Source organism: Polistes dominula, unplaced genomic scaffold (genome assembly GCF_049000335.1).
Source record: "Polistes dominula isolate Pdom_NZ unplaced genomic scaffold, Pdom_raw_medaka contig_73, whole genome shotgun sequence".
Taxonomy (NCBI): Eukaryota; Metazoa; Arthropoda; class Insecta; order Hymenoptera; family Vespidae; genus Polistes; species Polistes dominula.
The window spans coordinates 9914599-9933534 of record NW_028300951.1 but is presented as its reverse complement, the minus strand read 5'-3'; the positions used below and the strand labels follow the sequence as shown (position 1 = coordinate 9933534).

General features: G+C 27.3%; 2 protein-coding genes across 12 annotated transcripts in view; one reads left to right on the top strand and one right to left on the bottom strand.

Annotated features, from left to right (window-relative positions):
• The window catches only part of LOC107067782 (uncharacterized), a 56635-nt gene extending 47188 nt beyond the window's left edge, over positions 1-9447 (top strand). For 10 of the 11 annotated variants that reach the window (XM_089172116.1, XM_015323589.2, XM_015323590.2 and 7 more), the window contains 3 exons: positions 2174-2386; positions 3204-3280; positions 5818-9447. In XM_089172116.1, coding sequence (XP_089028242.1) covers positions 2174-2386; positions 3204-3280; positions 5818-5889 — 362 coding nt within the window. In that variant the 3' untranslated portion in view covers positions 5890-9447. The remainder of the gene's footprint in view (positions 1-2173; positions 2387-3203; positions 3281-5817) is intronic. The other variant, XM_089172120.1, reaches the window with a different exon arrangement.
• A 4350-nt stretch (positions 9448-13797) lies between these two features.
• On the bottom strand, positions 13798-17872 carry LOC107067887 (solute carrier family 12 member 9). The gene is made up of 10 exons (XM_015323804.2): positions 17690-17872; positions 17187-17466; positions 16928-17062; positions 16496-16833; positions 16184-16397; positions 15841-16110; positions 15557-15764; positions 14606-15403; positions 14106-14537; positions 13798-14032 (listed from the first exon to the last, which is right to left on the bottom strand). The coding sequence occupies exons 2-10, from the start codon at positions 17452-17454 to the stop codon at positions 13834-13836; spliced, it is 2862 nt and encodes a 953-aa protein (XP_015179290.1). The 5' UTR covers positions 17455-17466; positions 17690-17872; the 3' UTR covers positions 13798-13833.
• Positions 17873-18936: the final 1064 nt, after the last annotated feature.

The following is an 18936-nucleotide window of genomic DNA, read 5'->3' as shown; positions in this document are numbered from 1 at the left end:
ATTTGTTACAAATATAATTAAAATTATAAAGATTTTGTAACAAGAAAATTTGCCGATCAACGGAATGATGAAAAATTTATTTTCAAAGTGGCCTAACTCCATTTGTCAAGTATTATTTTCCGATTGCACGTGGTTATTATACAACTTCATGTTATGTATCAATAAAACATTTGAGGTTGCTTATATTCCAAGTAAATATGATAATACTTTATTGTAAATAAAATGAGACAAAAAGATTTTGTATGAACAAAATTATTAGAAGCAATTTTTAAAAGGGTAAAGAATTCTGATGAAGAATCAATAAACTGGTTAAAAATATGTTGGGTGCGTTTTGTCAGAAATGAACCATATAAAATTTTCTATAAGACATCAATGAATGAGAATGAAAATTTTAAAATCCTGAATTTATTACCACGTTGAGGTAGACCAAAAAAGTTCGAATGTATTGTATTGACACCACTATATAAAATATCAGACAAATTACAACAGTAAAATTCAAGGACATAATTGATCTATTACGATATATACCATCGGAACATCATGATTTCTTCAAATCCCTTTCACACACAAAATATAGATGAGTAGTAAATTGTTTTGTAATAAATTTATGTTTGTAATTTTGTACGTTATGTAGTTAAAAAATGTTTGGAATCGCATAAATTATGTATCTGAAATATTTTAAAGATATGTAAAATAAATTGAGTATTGTTTTTTTCAATTTGAAGCATCTTAAATTAGGTTGAATGGAGTTAAGTCCCTTTGAAATTGTATAACAAATCAAATTGTTGATTTTGACAGTGGCCTAACTCCATTCGTGATTAGAAAACGCATATTAATTACTTAATAATTGCCACTATTTTAATAGAAAATATAAATTTGAAACCTTTAGATACACTTAAGCAGTATAACTCGTTAATATCTTGTACGTATATTTTTCATTGCATTGAAATGCAAACCCTTCAATATCTCAATTCGAACATAAATGGAGTTTGGCTACTTTCAAAATAAACGGCTCATTTAGACCTCGCATTTTTTTTAAAAGTAGTTTCATACATCTTTCTTAAAATAGAATAGATTTTATACCCATCTGAATTAACACTAGATGGCAACAAATAACCCATTTTTTCGAATTCAGTACCGTTTTCGAGAGATCAAAAATTTGTTGGGGTATCAAACACCAAGTGTGCACTTTTAAGGATTAATAATGATATTAAACAAATATATTATCAGGGAATATAGAATGATATCGGCTTAACTTTGTGCATATGAAATCATATTATTAATGGAAACAGCAATGCAAGAGGTTCATCCGAAAGATATGTATATCATCATATATTCATCCTGCCATTATTCTCCTGTGTTCACCTATGTACAGTAACGCTTTGATGTAAAACCAGTAATCTTAAGTATCACTTTATAATATAAGCACGGTGGAAAAGATTTACTAACGACGAGGAGGTTTATATGTCCTTATTAATTATATGTTAGAAAAACGTCACAAGGAAAACAAATTTAATAAGATTTTTTTTACAAAATATTTTCTCTCATGTAATTTGTATTTGATATCAAATCTTTCTAATAATTTTCTTTTTATTTTTCTTAGTATTGAATTTAAGAAATTATAGTTGCGAAAAAAAAAGTATCGTCACGTATGAGACATAATATTATGTTCAACGCGTGTTATTAACACAAATAATAGAAAATTGAAATTAAACTCTGAAAGTATTTCTAAAATTTAATGGGGGACAAAAAAGAAAGAACAAATAGGATCGATGTTATAGATGTTAACAAAATGTAAATATATCCCGTTGTGTAATAAAAAAAAACAATACCCTGTTCCTTAATCGATTTACAGGAAAATGTTAATACTTTCCACATAGAGGAAGTGCATTGTTTATTTAGCCATCTGTAAGACATTCTCTGCACGATCCTTTACATTATATTTATTTATTTTTGAAGAAAGGTATAAGGGTAATTAAGATTACGACCTAATTGACATGCATACAACAATAATATTCTTTCTATTTTATGTTTTTTCTTTCCCTTTTAAATAGAACCCAATTGTTCTAACGGTAAACCAAACCAAACCAAACAAAAAAAAAGATAAAAATGTTTTTATCATTTAACATTGATCCAGGGGTAAAATTAATGAAAGGAATTGATTTTGTCGCAGGTAACACAAGTACAACTGGCGGTGTGAACGAATACGTTCGGCAAGAATTAAGGGCTATAGTTAATTCAAGAACGCAACAACAGCAACCGCAACAACAGCAACAACAACAACAACAACAAAGGGTACCCAACAATATTCCTAACAATCTTTCTGCTCAAGTTTCTCAGGACGATTTGGAAGCACTTGGTTTGACATTTGAAATGTCCACTGCAGGTATGAATGATTAATAAGACATTTTATTCTCTCGATCTGGTTTCATTTCACATTCGTAGGATTGTACAATTTAGTAGTAGGTTTGAGATAAAAGATCTTTTTCGTAAAACACGTTCTCGCACTTTCTTACGTTTTACTTTTTCGTTAGGAATTTTTTGAATGGAATGATATTACCACAATCTTTTTTTATTTCTCCATATTATTACTGGAAGGGTGAAATCGATTTTCTACGTGTTGCGTATTAGGAATAACAAACAAATAAAATTAATTTTTTTACTTCGTTTTTTTTTACACACATTCACAATGGCTTGTAGGAAGATTGTGCAATGAATATACACACACTGATCTTTTTATTGTAATTTATTCTCATTGTCATTGTAACTAATAATTTTAAATACTGTGAAAAAGTATTACAGGCAGTTGTAATGATTAAAGAAATAACCCAATTTTATGGGGTCAAGGTATACAAAATTCTTTAAATTATTGATTCGAATTTCAAGTGATAGAAAAGTTATTCTTTTAATATTGTTTTTTTTACTTTAAATCTATATATATATATATTTATCTATACTTACATCCTTTCATGCATGCAAATAGGACACACACACACATAAGAGTTTGATATTATTATTATTATTATTGTTATTATTATGTATCCTTGTATTATTGAATATTGTAGTCATCGAATTGAATTTATTAACGCGTCATATAACCAAAAAAAAAACTTTTACAGTATAAGTTTGATTAGAAAGGCATATAATAATATTGAAATTGAAGTAACTTGTGGTAACGCGTGATGTTACAATGTCCCAACTAGGTGAGACTGTGGTTAATGATGGCCCCGCCAAGAGCTGGGCCATTGGGAGTACCGGAAGTGCCCCCTCATCCTCCAGGGTAAGACCCTTCCGACAATTACTCGTACTTTGATTTTTATTTATGCTATGACTCTACCCTCCTCTTTATGCTTTGCTTCAAAACTGTATTCGCTGCACGATATATATACATGTATAAAAGTATATATATTAGGGTGGGTCAAAAAAATCAATTATTTTTTTACAAGTGCTACGGAAAAATGGATTGCTAGACACCTTAAAACAATTCTCACCAAATATGAGCTCTTAATTTTAATAGGAAGATCCTCCGCATCACAGTTTTTTATTTTTTTCTCAGTCCAATAGAATAAAATTCATGCCTCATCATTAATTGATTGTACAGTAAAATGTTCTAGAAGAATTTTGTAGGAAATTTAATTCTCTATAAAAAAGGTATCTTATATTTTTTCCGTAAACCTCACCATTTGAATGATATTGAAGATTTAAATTTGATGATTTTTAGACAAATTTCATTTTTGTTTATGAATTTTATAACTCGACAATAAATGACTATTAAAAAATGCACAATACAAATTTTTGTAGGAAATTAACTGCTCTATAAAAATGGTGTCTTATGTTTTGGCGATTAAATTAAGCGTTCAAAAGATATTCAGAGACCAAAATCAGTACACATGAAAGTTTGATGATGAATATCTTTTGAACGCTTAATTTAATCGCCAAAACATAAGACACCATTTTTATAGAGCAGTTAATTTCCTACAAAAATTTGTATTGTGCATTTTTTAATAGTCATTTATTGTCGAGTTATAAAATTCATAAACAAAAATGAAATTTGTCTAAAAATCATCAAATTTAAATCTTCAATATCATTCAAATGGTGAGGTTTACGGAAAAAATATAAGATACCTTTTTTATAGAGAATTAAATTTCCTACAAAATTCTTCTAGAACATTTTACTGTACAATCAATTAATGATGAGGCATGAATTTTATTCTATTGGACTGAGAAAAAAATAAAAAACTGTGATGCGGAGGATCTTCCTATTAAAATTAAGAGCTCATATTTGGTGAGAATTGTTTTAAGGTGTCTAGCAATCCATTTTTCCGTGGCACTTGTAAAAAAAAAATAATTGATTTTTTTGACCCACCCTAATATATTTATATGTATATATATATATATATATTTTTTTTTTTTTTTTAACGATTATTTTCATTTTTCACACTGAGCGTTAATAGTATACGTTAATAGGGAAAAGGTAGATATAGATTATCTATTTTTAATTTTTCTCTTTTTCTTTCTATCTTTCTATCTTTCTTTCTTTCTTTCTTTCTTTCTTTTTTTTTACTCTCTAAATCTTTGTCTACCATTTTTTCGCATGTTATTCTATTATTTAACTTTCAATTTTTATATACTATTAATTTCTTCCTCTTATTCTTTGTAATTAAACATTAATTTCAATTTATACAAATCCAAAATTAAATATTTGAATAATATAAATATTAATTGTCTATAACCATATTTCGCGTATAGAGAATTTATTTATTGAACTCTTAAAAGATAATATTCTAATTGAAAAAAGGGGGAGAAAATAGAGAAAGAGAGAAAAGAAAGAAAGAAAAAAAGAAAGAAAGAAAGGAAATAGAAGAAAGAAAGAAAAGATGAAATATTAATGGTCAGTTTGGTATTATGACCTTCTCTTTTTCGTTTTCTTTCTCAGTTTTTTTGTTTTTGTTTTTGTTTCTTTTTAAAAAAGGTCCAACATCTTCTCTCATACATATATCTTTCGTCGTTTTATGCGAATGTGCTGTGTGTGACCGTTTACACGAGGATCAAATTTATGTTTCGTTCACCAACATCGAAGTGATGATTTTGTAAGCTTTATTCGCAATTAGAGTAATAATTACACTGCCGATAATCATATTCGTAATGCTTTTTCACAGTAAATTTATTTACAAAAAAAGAAAAAGAAAAAATTATTTATAATTAAATTTATTTAAATTTATTTTATATGGAATATAGGAATTTCGTTCTTCTTGCATGACCGACGTGTGTCACACAATAGTAAATAGATTTTGGCATTTTTTTTTGTTTTTTTTTTTTTGCTTTTTTTTAGCAAAATCAATATAAAACTTTAGATATTTGAATATATCTTTATAAAATGGGTGTTTCTGTGTGAATATAGGCTCGAAATAATTATTCCTGCTTCGCGTAGTGAAAACAATCGTTGCTTTTAAAAAAAAAATTAAAAAATGCATAGAAAATTCCTCTTGTTCAAAAAAAAAAGGTTTCAATTTTTTGTTTTCCTTTTCCTCGCATTAATTCGTAGAAGCTTATTTCACAAGGAGAGCTTTTTAAAAATAAATCCATCCAATTTATTGGATTTTGTAATTTTGGTGTCATTCATTCCAGTAGCAGCAAAATTTCTCGTTCGTTGTGTTTCTTGGCTTTTTTTTCTCTCTTTCCCTTTTTTTTTATTTTTTTTTTTTTATTTTTACTCTCTGTTGGAATAAATCAACATAGATGACTAATAAAATAAGTTAGTACGTATATTTATTAATGAACATGTGTGACGTATTTTTTTTTATTTTTTTATTTTAGACTACTATGGAGGAAGCGGTACGAGGTGATCCTAATAGTCCATCGTTGCTACAAAAGCTGCTGTCCGAGTGACTGCGGGTTACTACTACGCTGTTGGACGGTAAAAGAGGATTATGTGTGATATACGTTTGAAGATGCAAGAAGAAGAAGAAGAAGAAGAAGAAGAAGAAAACATAAAAAGAAAATTATTAAAGAAAAAAATAACAATAAAAATAATAAAAAATAGATAAAGCAGAGAGGTTGATGAGGGAGGCAGGCGGTGACGGAGAGGAGGAAGATGAAGAAACAGAAAAAGAAGAAAATGAAAATGAAAATAAAAGCCTAAAAAGAAAAGGCTACTATCAAAGATGCATTATATATGCGTTATACGTAAATGGGGTACTATTGTATTATATATGAACGTTATCACACGAAATCAGTATTCGGATACGTATTACCAAATACAATACAAAGCTCTATAGTGCGCGGCGCTCTCTAGAACCTTTTCGTTCATCGTGATAAATAATCCGTGGTGAAGAAAAAGGAGCTTTTATTTCTTGCAAAACAAAACAAAACTAAACAAAAAAAAAAGAAAAAAACAAACAAAACGAAAGAAAAGAAAAGAAAAAAACAGCATCTGCCGTTTTATCCGAACTCGAAGGACCAAAAGTTTTCATTTCTATGTTTGGCTGTGTCGAGAAGTTTCATTGATATTGGTGTGTGAGTGAATGCGTACGTGTTACAAGGCTGTCATTATTGCTTGGACCGTTTATTATTAATAAAAGTTTTGTTTAAAAAGTTAAGAAAGAGAGAGAGAGAGAGGAAGAAAAGAAAAAAGAAAATGAAATGATGACGAGAGGCTGATGTGTGACATTAATAACATTAATAATAATAATAATAATAATAATAATAATAATAATAATAATAATAATAATATGGGGACATGGGAATTAACGATGAGCGTTAATGAAATAAATAATTTTACCTGTATCTGTTGTAACGAAAGAAAGGAAAAAAGGAATTACGATAGAATTGCACGTCGCCATGCTAACAATAAATAATTCATAAACACATTGTACACACCAAAAAAAAAAAGAAAAAAAGAACACACACACACACACACACATACGTTTAACATATAGAAAACCTTTCTCGGAGCATCCCAGCTTTTTCGAGCGATATTAGATGTATAAAAAGAAATATAATATCGGCGATGGAATAATTCACGTTTTACTCTCCCCGAATTTAATGGCGCGCCACGTGTTGTTCTCTCCGTCGATATTTTGTTTAATATCGCTGAAAGAAAAGAAAACTACGTAGGTACCTCAAAGGTATACTTTACTATACCACTGGCTGTTAAACATAAAACTATTTATAGGTTTAATTATTGTACACAGAAGAATAGAGCACTATCATGTATTCTCTTAATTTAACATCTTCTTGACTATTGCATTATGAATAATATATATATTTGTGATTGTAAGAATCTGCAACCAAAATGTGACAAAGAATACTTGTTGTTGTTAATATGATTATAACTATTATTATTATTATTATTTTATTTTATTTTATTTTATTTTATTTTATTTTATTAATATTATTGACATTATCATTATCACTATTACCAATATTATTGTTGCAATTACTATATTATTATAAGATTAAGATTTATTATTATTATTATTATTAAGATTATTATAATTATAATTATTATTATTTTATTAATATTGATATTATTGAATATTTAGCGTATGCGTATTTCTATTTGATAGTAAGAGTACCTTTATATCAATATAAATATATTGTATGAATGTATATGTATATATATGTATATTAATTTATATACGTGTTATATATAAGTAATTGCTCGATAGATTATTTATATATAATTACTATATAAACTTACGTATATTTATATATGTATACGTGTGAAAAAATGAAATCAATCTTCTATTTTGCATAGCTCGGTAATTCTCTTTTGGATCTTAGATGCACACTGAATTACTTCTAAATGACATCTGTTGTTATATAAATGAGAAAACTTCTAATTACAATATTATATGTGTATACACATGCGAGATGTGTGTATAGACGTATAGATTACATATGAAAGAAATCTCACGCAAGTGTCTTATTTTTTCAGGAAGTTCACCGTTTAAATAGATTTGGAAGAAATTGCGACGCAACGTAAACGATATACATATATTGTGAAATATGCATCGAGATGAGATAAAAAAAATTAGAAATTACGTTTCGTAGAAATATATAGAAAAATATAAAAGAAATTATAAAATATTTTGATTGCCATCGTATAATTTATTAGAAATACGTTGCAAAAAAAAGAGAAAGAGAATCATTGAATGATCTCTTAAAGATTATAATATTTGATTTGTTACACGTCGAATATAATTGTGTTGAAATTTACGAAATATACGTACAAATTTTGTTTTCTCTTTTCTTTTGTTTTTAAATGTCATCGTTTAAAAAAGTTTATTCTTATGTTGGTCAATTTTTTTAGCTGTGCTATTTTTACGAATTAATTTTATTGATACGTTGTGTCTCGTATTTTTTAAGATTATGATGAAAAGAAGAAAAAAGAAGAATATATAAGAATCATAATAAAAAAAATATTTTATTTTTACGGCTCGTGTTATTTTGATATGAGAAAAAGAAATAACGAAAAGATTGAATTTATATAAAAACTTTGTTTCTATAATCTTTGTATTTTTTAAAAGGCGTAATGTGCAAGAAAAAAATGCTCATCATGTGATTTCGAAACTCTTGAATTGAAAGTGAATTTAAAAAAAAAATATATATATACAATTGTTAATTATATTTAGTTTTCTTTTATTCCTAATATTTTAATATATTATTATTGAATATATTTAAAGGATATATATCGCGTGTATATTTTTATTATATATAAGATGATCGTAGATATTTAAAGCCTGGTTTGCTTTTAATATTATAATTGTGATTGAAATTGTTCATTAATGCTGTTGCAATCTAATTGTCGCAAAAAGAAATATCATTTTTATTTTCGATCGATAATTGATTTATTATTTAATACGATCGACATTCGACGCGTCTCGTTCTTCGTTGCATTTTCTTCCAATTGAAAAAAAAAAAAAAAAGTTACAAAGTTATAATCTCTGTAAAACACATTCGTGAGGTACTCTGAATATGTACACGTACATAAATAGGAAAAGAAAAAAAAAGAGAGTGGGAGATAAAAATGAGAGCAAACGTGAGAGCGAGCGAGCGAGCAAGCGAGCGAGAGAGAGAAAGAGTGGAAGAGTAAGCGAGCGCGAGAGAAAGAGAGAGAAAGAGTGGAAGAGTAAGCGAGCGCGAGAGAGAGAGAGAAAGAAAGAGACACGTACTCATCTTTACACTTATGTACATATATATACGTATATACAGAATTAAAAAAAAAAAGCAAACAAAAAACAAAACAAACAAATACGTAGGTAAATGTACGTGTACAGTCGCGCGCGTGTCTCTTACGTGTGTGTTTGTTTGTCGAGTGTGTGTGCGTGGGCGTTCGTAAATTCGCGCGCTCGTACGCGCGTGTCGTAGCGAATTACGTCATATAGGTAGATCATATGTGCTTTCTAATGATGAATAATTTTATAAATATAAATATAATACCGATTTTAACGTTTATCATTTATTTCGGGCACGAATCTCTCTACTACAATTTACTTTATCGACTCATTCTCTCTGTCCTTTTTTTGTTTTGCGTTTTCTTTCATTTTACTCATATTTTTCTTTATTTTCAAAATATATATTTATTTTTAATATAGTAAAAAATAAAAAAAATATAATTAATAAATACATATATATATATATAAACTTTTTTTACATTATGTGCTCGAGAAAAGAAAAAGATAACTTTTTTTTTTGACAGATATACAATTTATTTTCTATCTTTCAGATTTTAAGATAGATTCAATTTTTCGGTAAATAGATGTAATAATAATTAAATCGTATATTTTCATTTTTATTTGTTAATAAGTGATTTGAAATAATTTTTGTTTGCAAAATTAAATCTATAAGAAAAAAAAATTGATTGATATACGTTTTTACTGTAAACGAGTACGAAAAATATGTAATTGGAATAATAACTTAAAGAAAATATTTTTATTTGCTGTGATACCCTGTAAATATAGTTCTATATTATTAACATATTAAATTTCATTATTTTATCATATTCGTCAATATTGCTATTGAATTGATATTCATTGCGTCATTGTTTATTTCTTTTTTTTGCGACAAAACATTTAATTATTAGGTTATTCTTTTTAGTTGACATAATTTTAATTTTACATTTGAACTTCGTGCCTAACAAATTTTTTACTCTATAAGTACATTCATTGCCTTGAATATATTAATCTAAATATATATATATCATCGATAAAAATGCCTAATTTATTTAACTTCCAAAAATAAAATAAAAAATTGAAATCAAACTTTTGACTTTTTTTCCAATTTCCAATAGAAAATACAGATTTTTTTGATAGTCGAATTAAAATTGTCCACCTGGTGTAAGAATGTTAAAATTTATTCCTAGTGCCACAAAAATAAGAAAAATGTAATGGGAAAGTATGATGGTATAGGAGGTAGAAGAGGTCTATGAGATGAATGTGGGTGGTCCTACAACTAGAGCGCTCATTGGTTGGTTATACCCAATAAGCTTTTAACAAACGCCCAACATTATAGATATTGGTCACTTATTACAAAATTAATTTAATTAACTTCTAGACATAAGTTATAAACATTTAAACACTCGAAATACTCTACACACTTCGAAGAATAATATGATTTCGTAAAAGTTTATAAAAATGCTTTAGATAATATTATTTTACAATTAAGTGTCGTGTCCTATTAACCCAGATTTTGGTTACTCGTTAAAAAACTAATTTAATTAACTTCCAGACATAAATTATAAACATTTAAACACTCAAAATAATGTACAGATTCCAAAGAATAGTATAATATTATAAAAGTTTATAGAAAATGCTTTAAAAAGAATTTTTTTTTTTTAAATAATCGTTATAATATAATTACATAGTAATCTAGATTTTAAATACTTAATCAAATTTAATTTATTTAACTTTCAAGCATAAATTAAATACATGTTTATCATTGAGGTATTCTAAAGACCCTTAGAAATAATATAAATCTATACAAATTAATAAAAACTATCTGTTTTTGGAAAAATATATTAATTACGATTGATTACCATCGGATCTTAACCACTTAAGCAGCACGCTCGAGTTAACTCGAACGGCGTATTATTTTATATTTCTATGATTTTTTACACTTAAATATAATAAAAAATGGAAAGTAAGAATGTGAAAGCAAAGAAAAAGAATCGTTTTTTTCCGAAAAATGTTTTTTCCGAAATAGTAATTCGAAAAGAAAGATTAAAAAGTCGACGTACATGTAACATTGCAATATTCAGCTCTTCTCTGTAATGTAGAACAAAATCCAAAATTAACATAAAAATATTGATTATTTCTGTATTTTTCTTATTCTTTTGTCAAAACAATGTTCTAAACTATGTCTTTATGAAAAAAAAAGAAAATTATTTTTTTTGGTCGTTTATTTTTCAAAATCATTGCTGCTTGGGGTTAATGGTCAGTAAGTTCTGGTGGTAAGTCTTAAGGTAAGTTACCATCAGATCTAATGGTTGATAAGTTCTTATGGTTAGTTACCATCTTATCACTAATTATTATACTTATAGTCTTTACTTATTTCCTATATTTTCATTGGATATTACTTGCGTCATTTCCAACCAATGAGCGGTCTAAATCTAGACATGACATTTTTATCATGTTACTTCTTTGGTCATTATGTGCTCCTATTACATTTCTTTCATTTTTGCGTCACGAGAAAACTATTTTAATTACCGGATTTTTATTAGAAATTAGAAAAAAAAACGTCGAAACTTCGAATCGCAGGGATGGTATTTAAATGCCTTTCGTAGTATATACAGATAGAAAGAATGTATTGAAAGGAACATTCATTATTATGTTTCCAAGCAATTAAATATTTACTTATTAATTTTTATGGTTTTATATTAGAGTTAATTAAAAATTTCGTGCGTATATATATTAGGGTGGGTCAAAAAAATGACTTTGTTTTTTTACAAGTGCTACGGAAAAATGGATTGCTAGACACCTTAAAACAATTCTCACCAAATATGAGCTCTTAATTTTAATAGGAAGATCCTCCGCATCACAGTTTTTTATTTTTTTCTCAGTCCAATAGAATAAAATTCATGCCTCATCATTAATTGATTGTACAGTAAAATGTTCTAGAAGAATTTTGTAGGAAATTTAATTCTCTATAAAAAAGGTATCTTATATTTTTTCCGTAAACCTCACCATTTGAATGATATTGAAGATTTAAATTTGATGATTTTTAGACAAATTTCATTTTTGTTTATGAATTTTATAACTCGACAATAAATGACTATTAAAAAATGCACAATACAAATTTTTGTAGGAAATTAACTGCTCTATAAAAATGGTGTCTTATGTTTTGGCGATTAAATTAAGCGTTCAAAAGATATTCAGAGACCAAAATCAGTACACATGAAAGTTTGATGATGAATATCTTTTGAACGCTTAATTTAATCGCCAAAACATAAGACACCATTTTTATAGAGCAGTTAATTTCCTACAAAAATTTGTATTGTGCATTTTTTAATAGTCATTTATTGTCGAGTTATAAAATTCATAAACAAAAATGAAATTTGTCTAAAAAATCATCAAATTTAAATCTTCAATATCATTCAAATGGTGAGGTTTACGGAAAAAATATAAGATACCTTTTATAGAGAATTAAATTTCCTACAAAATTCTTCTAGAACATTTTACTGTACAATCAATAAATAATTTAAAAAAAAAGGTCATTTTTTTGACCTACCTAATATATATATATATATACTAGGAGTACCCCGCCACGCGTTGCTGTGGCTTACTATCAGTCCGATACACATGTCTCTTTAAGTCAACGATGTAGCTGTACGACCGAAGGTCGCGCCCTCTAAAGTTACTAGAAGGCTAGAGAACCACGCTAACAAGTAGTGGTCACTAGACTAGAACAGTCTGTACGTAGCCGTTGAGAAGTGTACAAGAAAGAAAAGCAAGTCGCATCCTTTAAATAAAAATCATAAAATAAAATTCAGTCTAATATTATCTTTACTATAGAGAAACTCTCTACAACGAATTACCTTATACCGCCATCTGTTAGAATCTTATCGAACTAATAGAGATAATCATGACTCTTTGTTAATAAACAAATAATTCGCAATAAAATAATATTGCGATTATAAATTGAGATATAAACTATCCTATCTTTCAAGTTGGATGAAATTGCACACAGTGTGCAAAATTTTATTAAAATCAGTTATTAGTTTAGAAGTCCATTGCGGACAAAAAACGTGACACGTAATTTATATATATTAAAGATATCCACAGTATAATATATAGGCCCACAGATTTTTTTATATGAAATATATTAAGATAGATACAATATTAATCTTTAATAAATGTATGTTTTACAAATTCAAAAATATTCTTATTTGGAAAATACTGTATAGAATAAATTTATCACAGTAATGTAAGTCACATGATTTTAGTAAATTAAAATTGAGTTTAGAATGTAAAGAATATTATTAGTATATTCATAAAGCTTAGAAAATAGATACTTATTGCTTAATGATATCGTATTATTATTATTATTTAAATAAAATGATTTTTATATTATTGAATACTTTGACATGAAATAATCTCAATATTGTTCAGAGCTTTGTGCATTAGTTATAACCAATCAATCAATTAAATTACAATGTAGTTATTAGAATAATTTAAAACATGAATACATATACACATACGTATACATATATATAAGATTATATATACATATATATATGTATATACATGCACACATACATATAATTATAAACTGATACTATTATTTATCAAAGCAAAATGATATTCAATAGATTCTTTTTATGTTTTAATATTATTACAAAGTTGTTGATGTGACAGCACTAACGCCATGTACTAAAACTATCGGTGGTAAATCCACAGTCAATTCTGTTAATAATTGAAGATATTGTCGATACATAATATCCTCATTCCATGTATTTGATACAGGTGGTGCTGGTAGATATATAAAAGAAGTTGCAGTTTGACTGGAATGTTGCTTGATTAACTGATTAACCCTGCAATTTATAGAAAAGTATTGAAAAATCTTAAATATCATATCAAAGGAAATAATATGTCGGGTATAATTACCTGAATATATAAGTTCTTGAGACACTACTTAAAGTATTATCCATATTTTCACTGCCTGATTCATACTGGGTATCCAATTTTGGTTCGAAAAGAGATTTGCCCTTTAAATCGCTTACTTGTGTTCCCCAATTAGGAATTTTTTTAATCGATGCAGAAATTCTCAAAACATTTAATAATTTCTTGATTTTATGTTCGTTTGAAACCTTGGGAAATTCACTAATAGAACTTTGCGATTCTGAAATGCTTAAACTTGTACTGCTGTCTGCAATTTCGCAATGGAATACACGAAGATGTAAATTTTTCCAAACCGGAACCATATTTATAATGCATGCGAGTTGAAGCATAAATAATGAAGTTGTATCAAATGGATCTTGATCAGATGGTTGGAAGAAATTCACTGGCCATACATCAATGTATTTTAAATTTGAATTCCTGCAAAATTATACGATATTATATATCATGTGTATAATATGATATATTTATTTATAAAAATAGCTTACTTCGAAATTTGTGATTTATCAAGCAAATGGAAATTTCTGCACAAACATAAATTCTTTTTCATTCTTAAGACATCTGAACACATTCCAACATATTGTATCGGATCCAAATTATTTTCTGTACCTGCTTGCCTCAGTGGAAAAATAACATTATTAGAAACTCCAACGCTTTCACTAGTATTATCAAATACTGTCGTTGAATATTGAGAATCGGTGAAGAAATTTCTTGGTGGTTCTTTGTCATAAAAGCCAAGAATAATTGTATTTGGTTTCATCGCACCCATTCCAGATATTCTTATTAAATGATGTAATCCTTCGCGAATTGTTTTTGTAATTGTCAGCTCTACAAATGCTTTCACTTTCATATGATCGACTAAACTCAACCAGTGAGGATATTCTTCTATCGTTGGATCAATATTCTGTCCAGTAAATTCACCTATCTTTACATGTCCTATAACATATAATCCTCCTTTCTTCAGATCATTTACAAAATCTATAAGAGGACAAGCAGATCTTGGCGAGGCAACCATCAAAAGCATTTGTGGTCTCCAAAATTTAACATGATCTTTACGGGAGTCTAACATTAATAAATATTTTCTCACTTGATGAAATATTAATGCTTGCGATATACTACCCCATGGTGCATTTTTACTCGGAGAAAATAAGTGCAGTACTATTATTAAAATTAAACATAATATTATACTGCTTGATGCATATATACTGTTTATTACAAACATCATAATTAATGTTCCAAGAAGACCTATTGTTGCAGTGTGCCATGTAAAATAATTAAATGTTGGTCTGCAATTACATTAAATATAAATTAAGTTCATTATAAAATTGTATATTATTATTTTTACATAGATATATATATATTTTATCTATATATATTTTATATAGATATATATATATATATATATATAAATGTAATGGATAGGAATGCAAAAAGCTTACCTAAAATTTGGTGCACTTGCAAGTTCAAGTCCAAGACAGGCTAAATTTGTTGCCAAATAGCTCAAAAGAAACAATACCGAATTAATTTGAGCTATTGTATTTAAGGAACCGACAAGTAAAATTATTTGGACGAGAGTCCACGATGTTAATACAGCAGCTATCGGATTTCCATGCCATGTACCTTGTATGATAAAATTTAATCCTGAACCTAAATAACAAATAGAAGCAAGAATAATGTCTAAGTTTCTTAATCTCTTTATAAAGTATATATCTTGATCACTTACCAAAAACATTATCTTTTGCTAATGCTTCTAATACTCTACTTGAGCCAATTAAGTTACTTAAACCAGCACTAAATGTTGCCGTCAATATACCAACAGCTACGAACGGTGGCCAAATATTTATTGGCATCATATATATAAAATTATTTTGTAGTAAAAAACGACTTGTAGTTGCAGCTGTTAAAATAGACAATAATATATAACATAGAAAAGTAAATAATACTGCTGATAATGTTCCACGGGGAATATTTGTTCCAGGGTTTTTGAGTTCGCCTGAAAATAAATATTTAAGTAATTATTAAATAGATCAAATAATTATAATATAAGAAACTTCAACAATATTTACCACTCATATTTGCTCCTGCCATAATGCCTGTTACACCACTGAAGAGTACACCAAATACACTGGCAAAATCAGTCATTGTATCCGTACTTGTGTAATCAGCGCTATAATTTGAATATAAATTACTTGCAAGAGTGGAAGACAGAAGTCCTGTGTATGATCCATTGACGTGTTCCGTAGCATTTTGTACTAATGTGTTTACATCTGGAATTGGTATCTGAAAATGTTTTATTATTTTTATTTTTCATATTATTCGAGTACAAAAATCTGTAATTATCATTAATGGTATAATTATAATTATATTATTAATCTTACCTCCATAGGTCCTCCTACTAAAAAACTTACAAACACACTTCCAAGACAAATGCAAACGACTGCTAGAATGGCAACGCTAGTTTTTGCAAACATAGCAGCTCCAATTAGACAAACCAGAAGATTGGCTGTATTTAATAAAGAACAATAGAGAAATTGCCACCATCGACCATTCGGTATTAATGCATTTTTTCCAACTAGATATCCGGAAGGGCCAAAATTTTCTATCAAACCTTCAGCGCAACCAGAAACGCAAAGTGCACTCGATACAATATTTGCCATGAAAAATAATGTACCAATGGAACCACCAAATTCAGGTCCTAGTGTACGACTGATCATAACTATATAATGTATTAAATCATTTAGAAAAATATATGTTTATCTAAAAATATGGACAATTAAAGAACTTTTTTATCATATATTATATAAGGATACAATAAGCGCCACCTCCTTCGACAGCTCCATTTGTTGATATAGCGCAAACAGATGCAACTGTAAATAATAGAATTCCATAGGCAATTATAAATTGTACTAAAGTTACAAGTAATCCTGCATTTCCAACGATGTAACCTGCAATATATATTATATTACAACGATGTACAAAACTTAATTTCTAATATGCGGAATTTCAACTAATAGTATGAAAGATATGCGTTCATTATTTAAATAGAAAATATGAATATTTTAATCTTACCCATGCGTAAGAAAACTAAGGCACTGAACATGGATAGGGTGACAGGACTGAATACGCCAGCAAAAGTACCAAGTGTACGCGTACTGTCAACACTAAGACTACCAAATTCCACATATCCATCTCCATCAGTACGTTCTGTTTTACCAATTTTAAATATTTTACTGAGTCTTCGAAATACACTTCTTCCATTAATCAATGGTGCTTTTTCAGTTGCAATTCTTATGTGTACAGATTCAGAATTTGTAGAACCAATCTCTGGTGCAATCATGTTGCAAGTTTTCTTCCAAGATAATAAGGAAAATTATTAAATATGCTGCATTATTATACGTAGAAGACATATAATAAATTAAATTACACTAAGAAAAAATAGTAAATAAATGCACATTTTACTTTATCAAATAATAAACATAATGTTTATGAGACTCAATTGGCACTAAAGTTTTGAAAATAATTAAAAAAACGCTTAATTACTTTGTTTGGAGATATAAACGTAAACAACTTACTTTAATTTTAAGTTCTTTGCATAATAAAGTAGAAAATTATAGATAATCACAATTCAATTAGTCATTAGGATATGATGTCATGTATTAAAACGTCATGTCAAATAAATGGGTGTTTGAGGTTAAAGCACTCATTTAAAAAAATAATATGTATCGTTTTTCCTTTTAAACATACACTATGAACAACATAGATAAGATACGTAATGAACATTTTTATTACTACTTTTTTTACTCTATGGAATATTCGATCGATATATAGTTTTCTTCCTTACCATCTTCGGATAATGTTCTACGACATTAATTATTTATATAAGTTTGTGTGAGAGAAGATCTTATATTGTATCACTGATAATATGAATAAAGTACAAAAATTCATTAAACAAAAAAATATAATAGATTTTTTAAATATATTAATTAAAGAAAATGATAATAAATGGTTGAATTAATATTTATTGTGGTAGATAAGATTGAAAACAATAATTTATTGTTGCAATTGATCTATCTTATTGTATTTTTTAAGTTTATTGGACAGGTTATTGCATTTTCTTAATAGTTAATAATTGAAAGAGTTTTTTTTTTTTAATATTTTTGCTACTAATATTATATGCCTATATACAGATTATGTTATCGTTGTGACATAAACTTTCTCTACTATAGAATTTTCGATTTTAGCAGAGAAACATGAGATGTATTTTATATTACAGCTGATTTGTGTGTTTTGTGTAGATTAATAATAGTATTTTCTATTAATATACAATTAATATTTGTATGTAAATTAGAATGAAAGCAACAACAACAAAATCATTTTAATAAAGCATTGATAATAACAATTAATTAGTGTTACAATCGTTAACACGAGTATTTTTAAACTTAACATAATAATTATATATTCCCAAATCTAACGTAAAATTTATGTAAGCCTTGTATTACAAGTAATGTAACATTAATATTAAACGTAACGACTTAGGTGAGAAGATTTTTCTCAGAAGATACTCACACGGTATATAATATCATAAGTATATATATATACAAAGATATATATTTGTAAAACAAAATTAAATTTCTCATCATATAAAGTTTATATATGATTATCTTAATAATAACAAGATATCTAAAGTTTTGCAAACGTTACAATCTTTTAGCAACAGTATATTTCTTGTAAATAGATTTTTTCAAATACATGAGAAATATTATAGAAAAAAAGGAATGTTATCTATTTATTATTAGGTTTAGCAAAATGATAATAATGG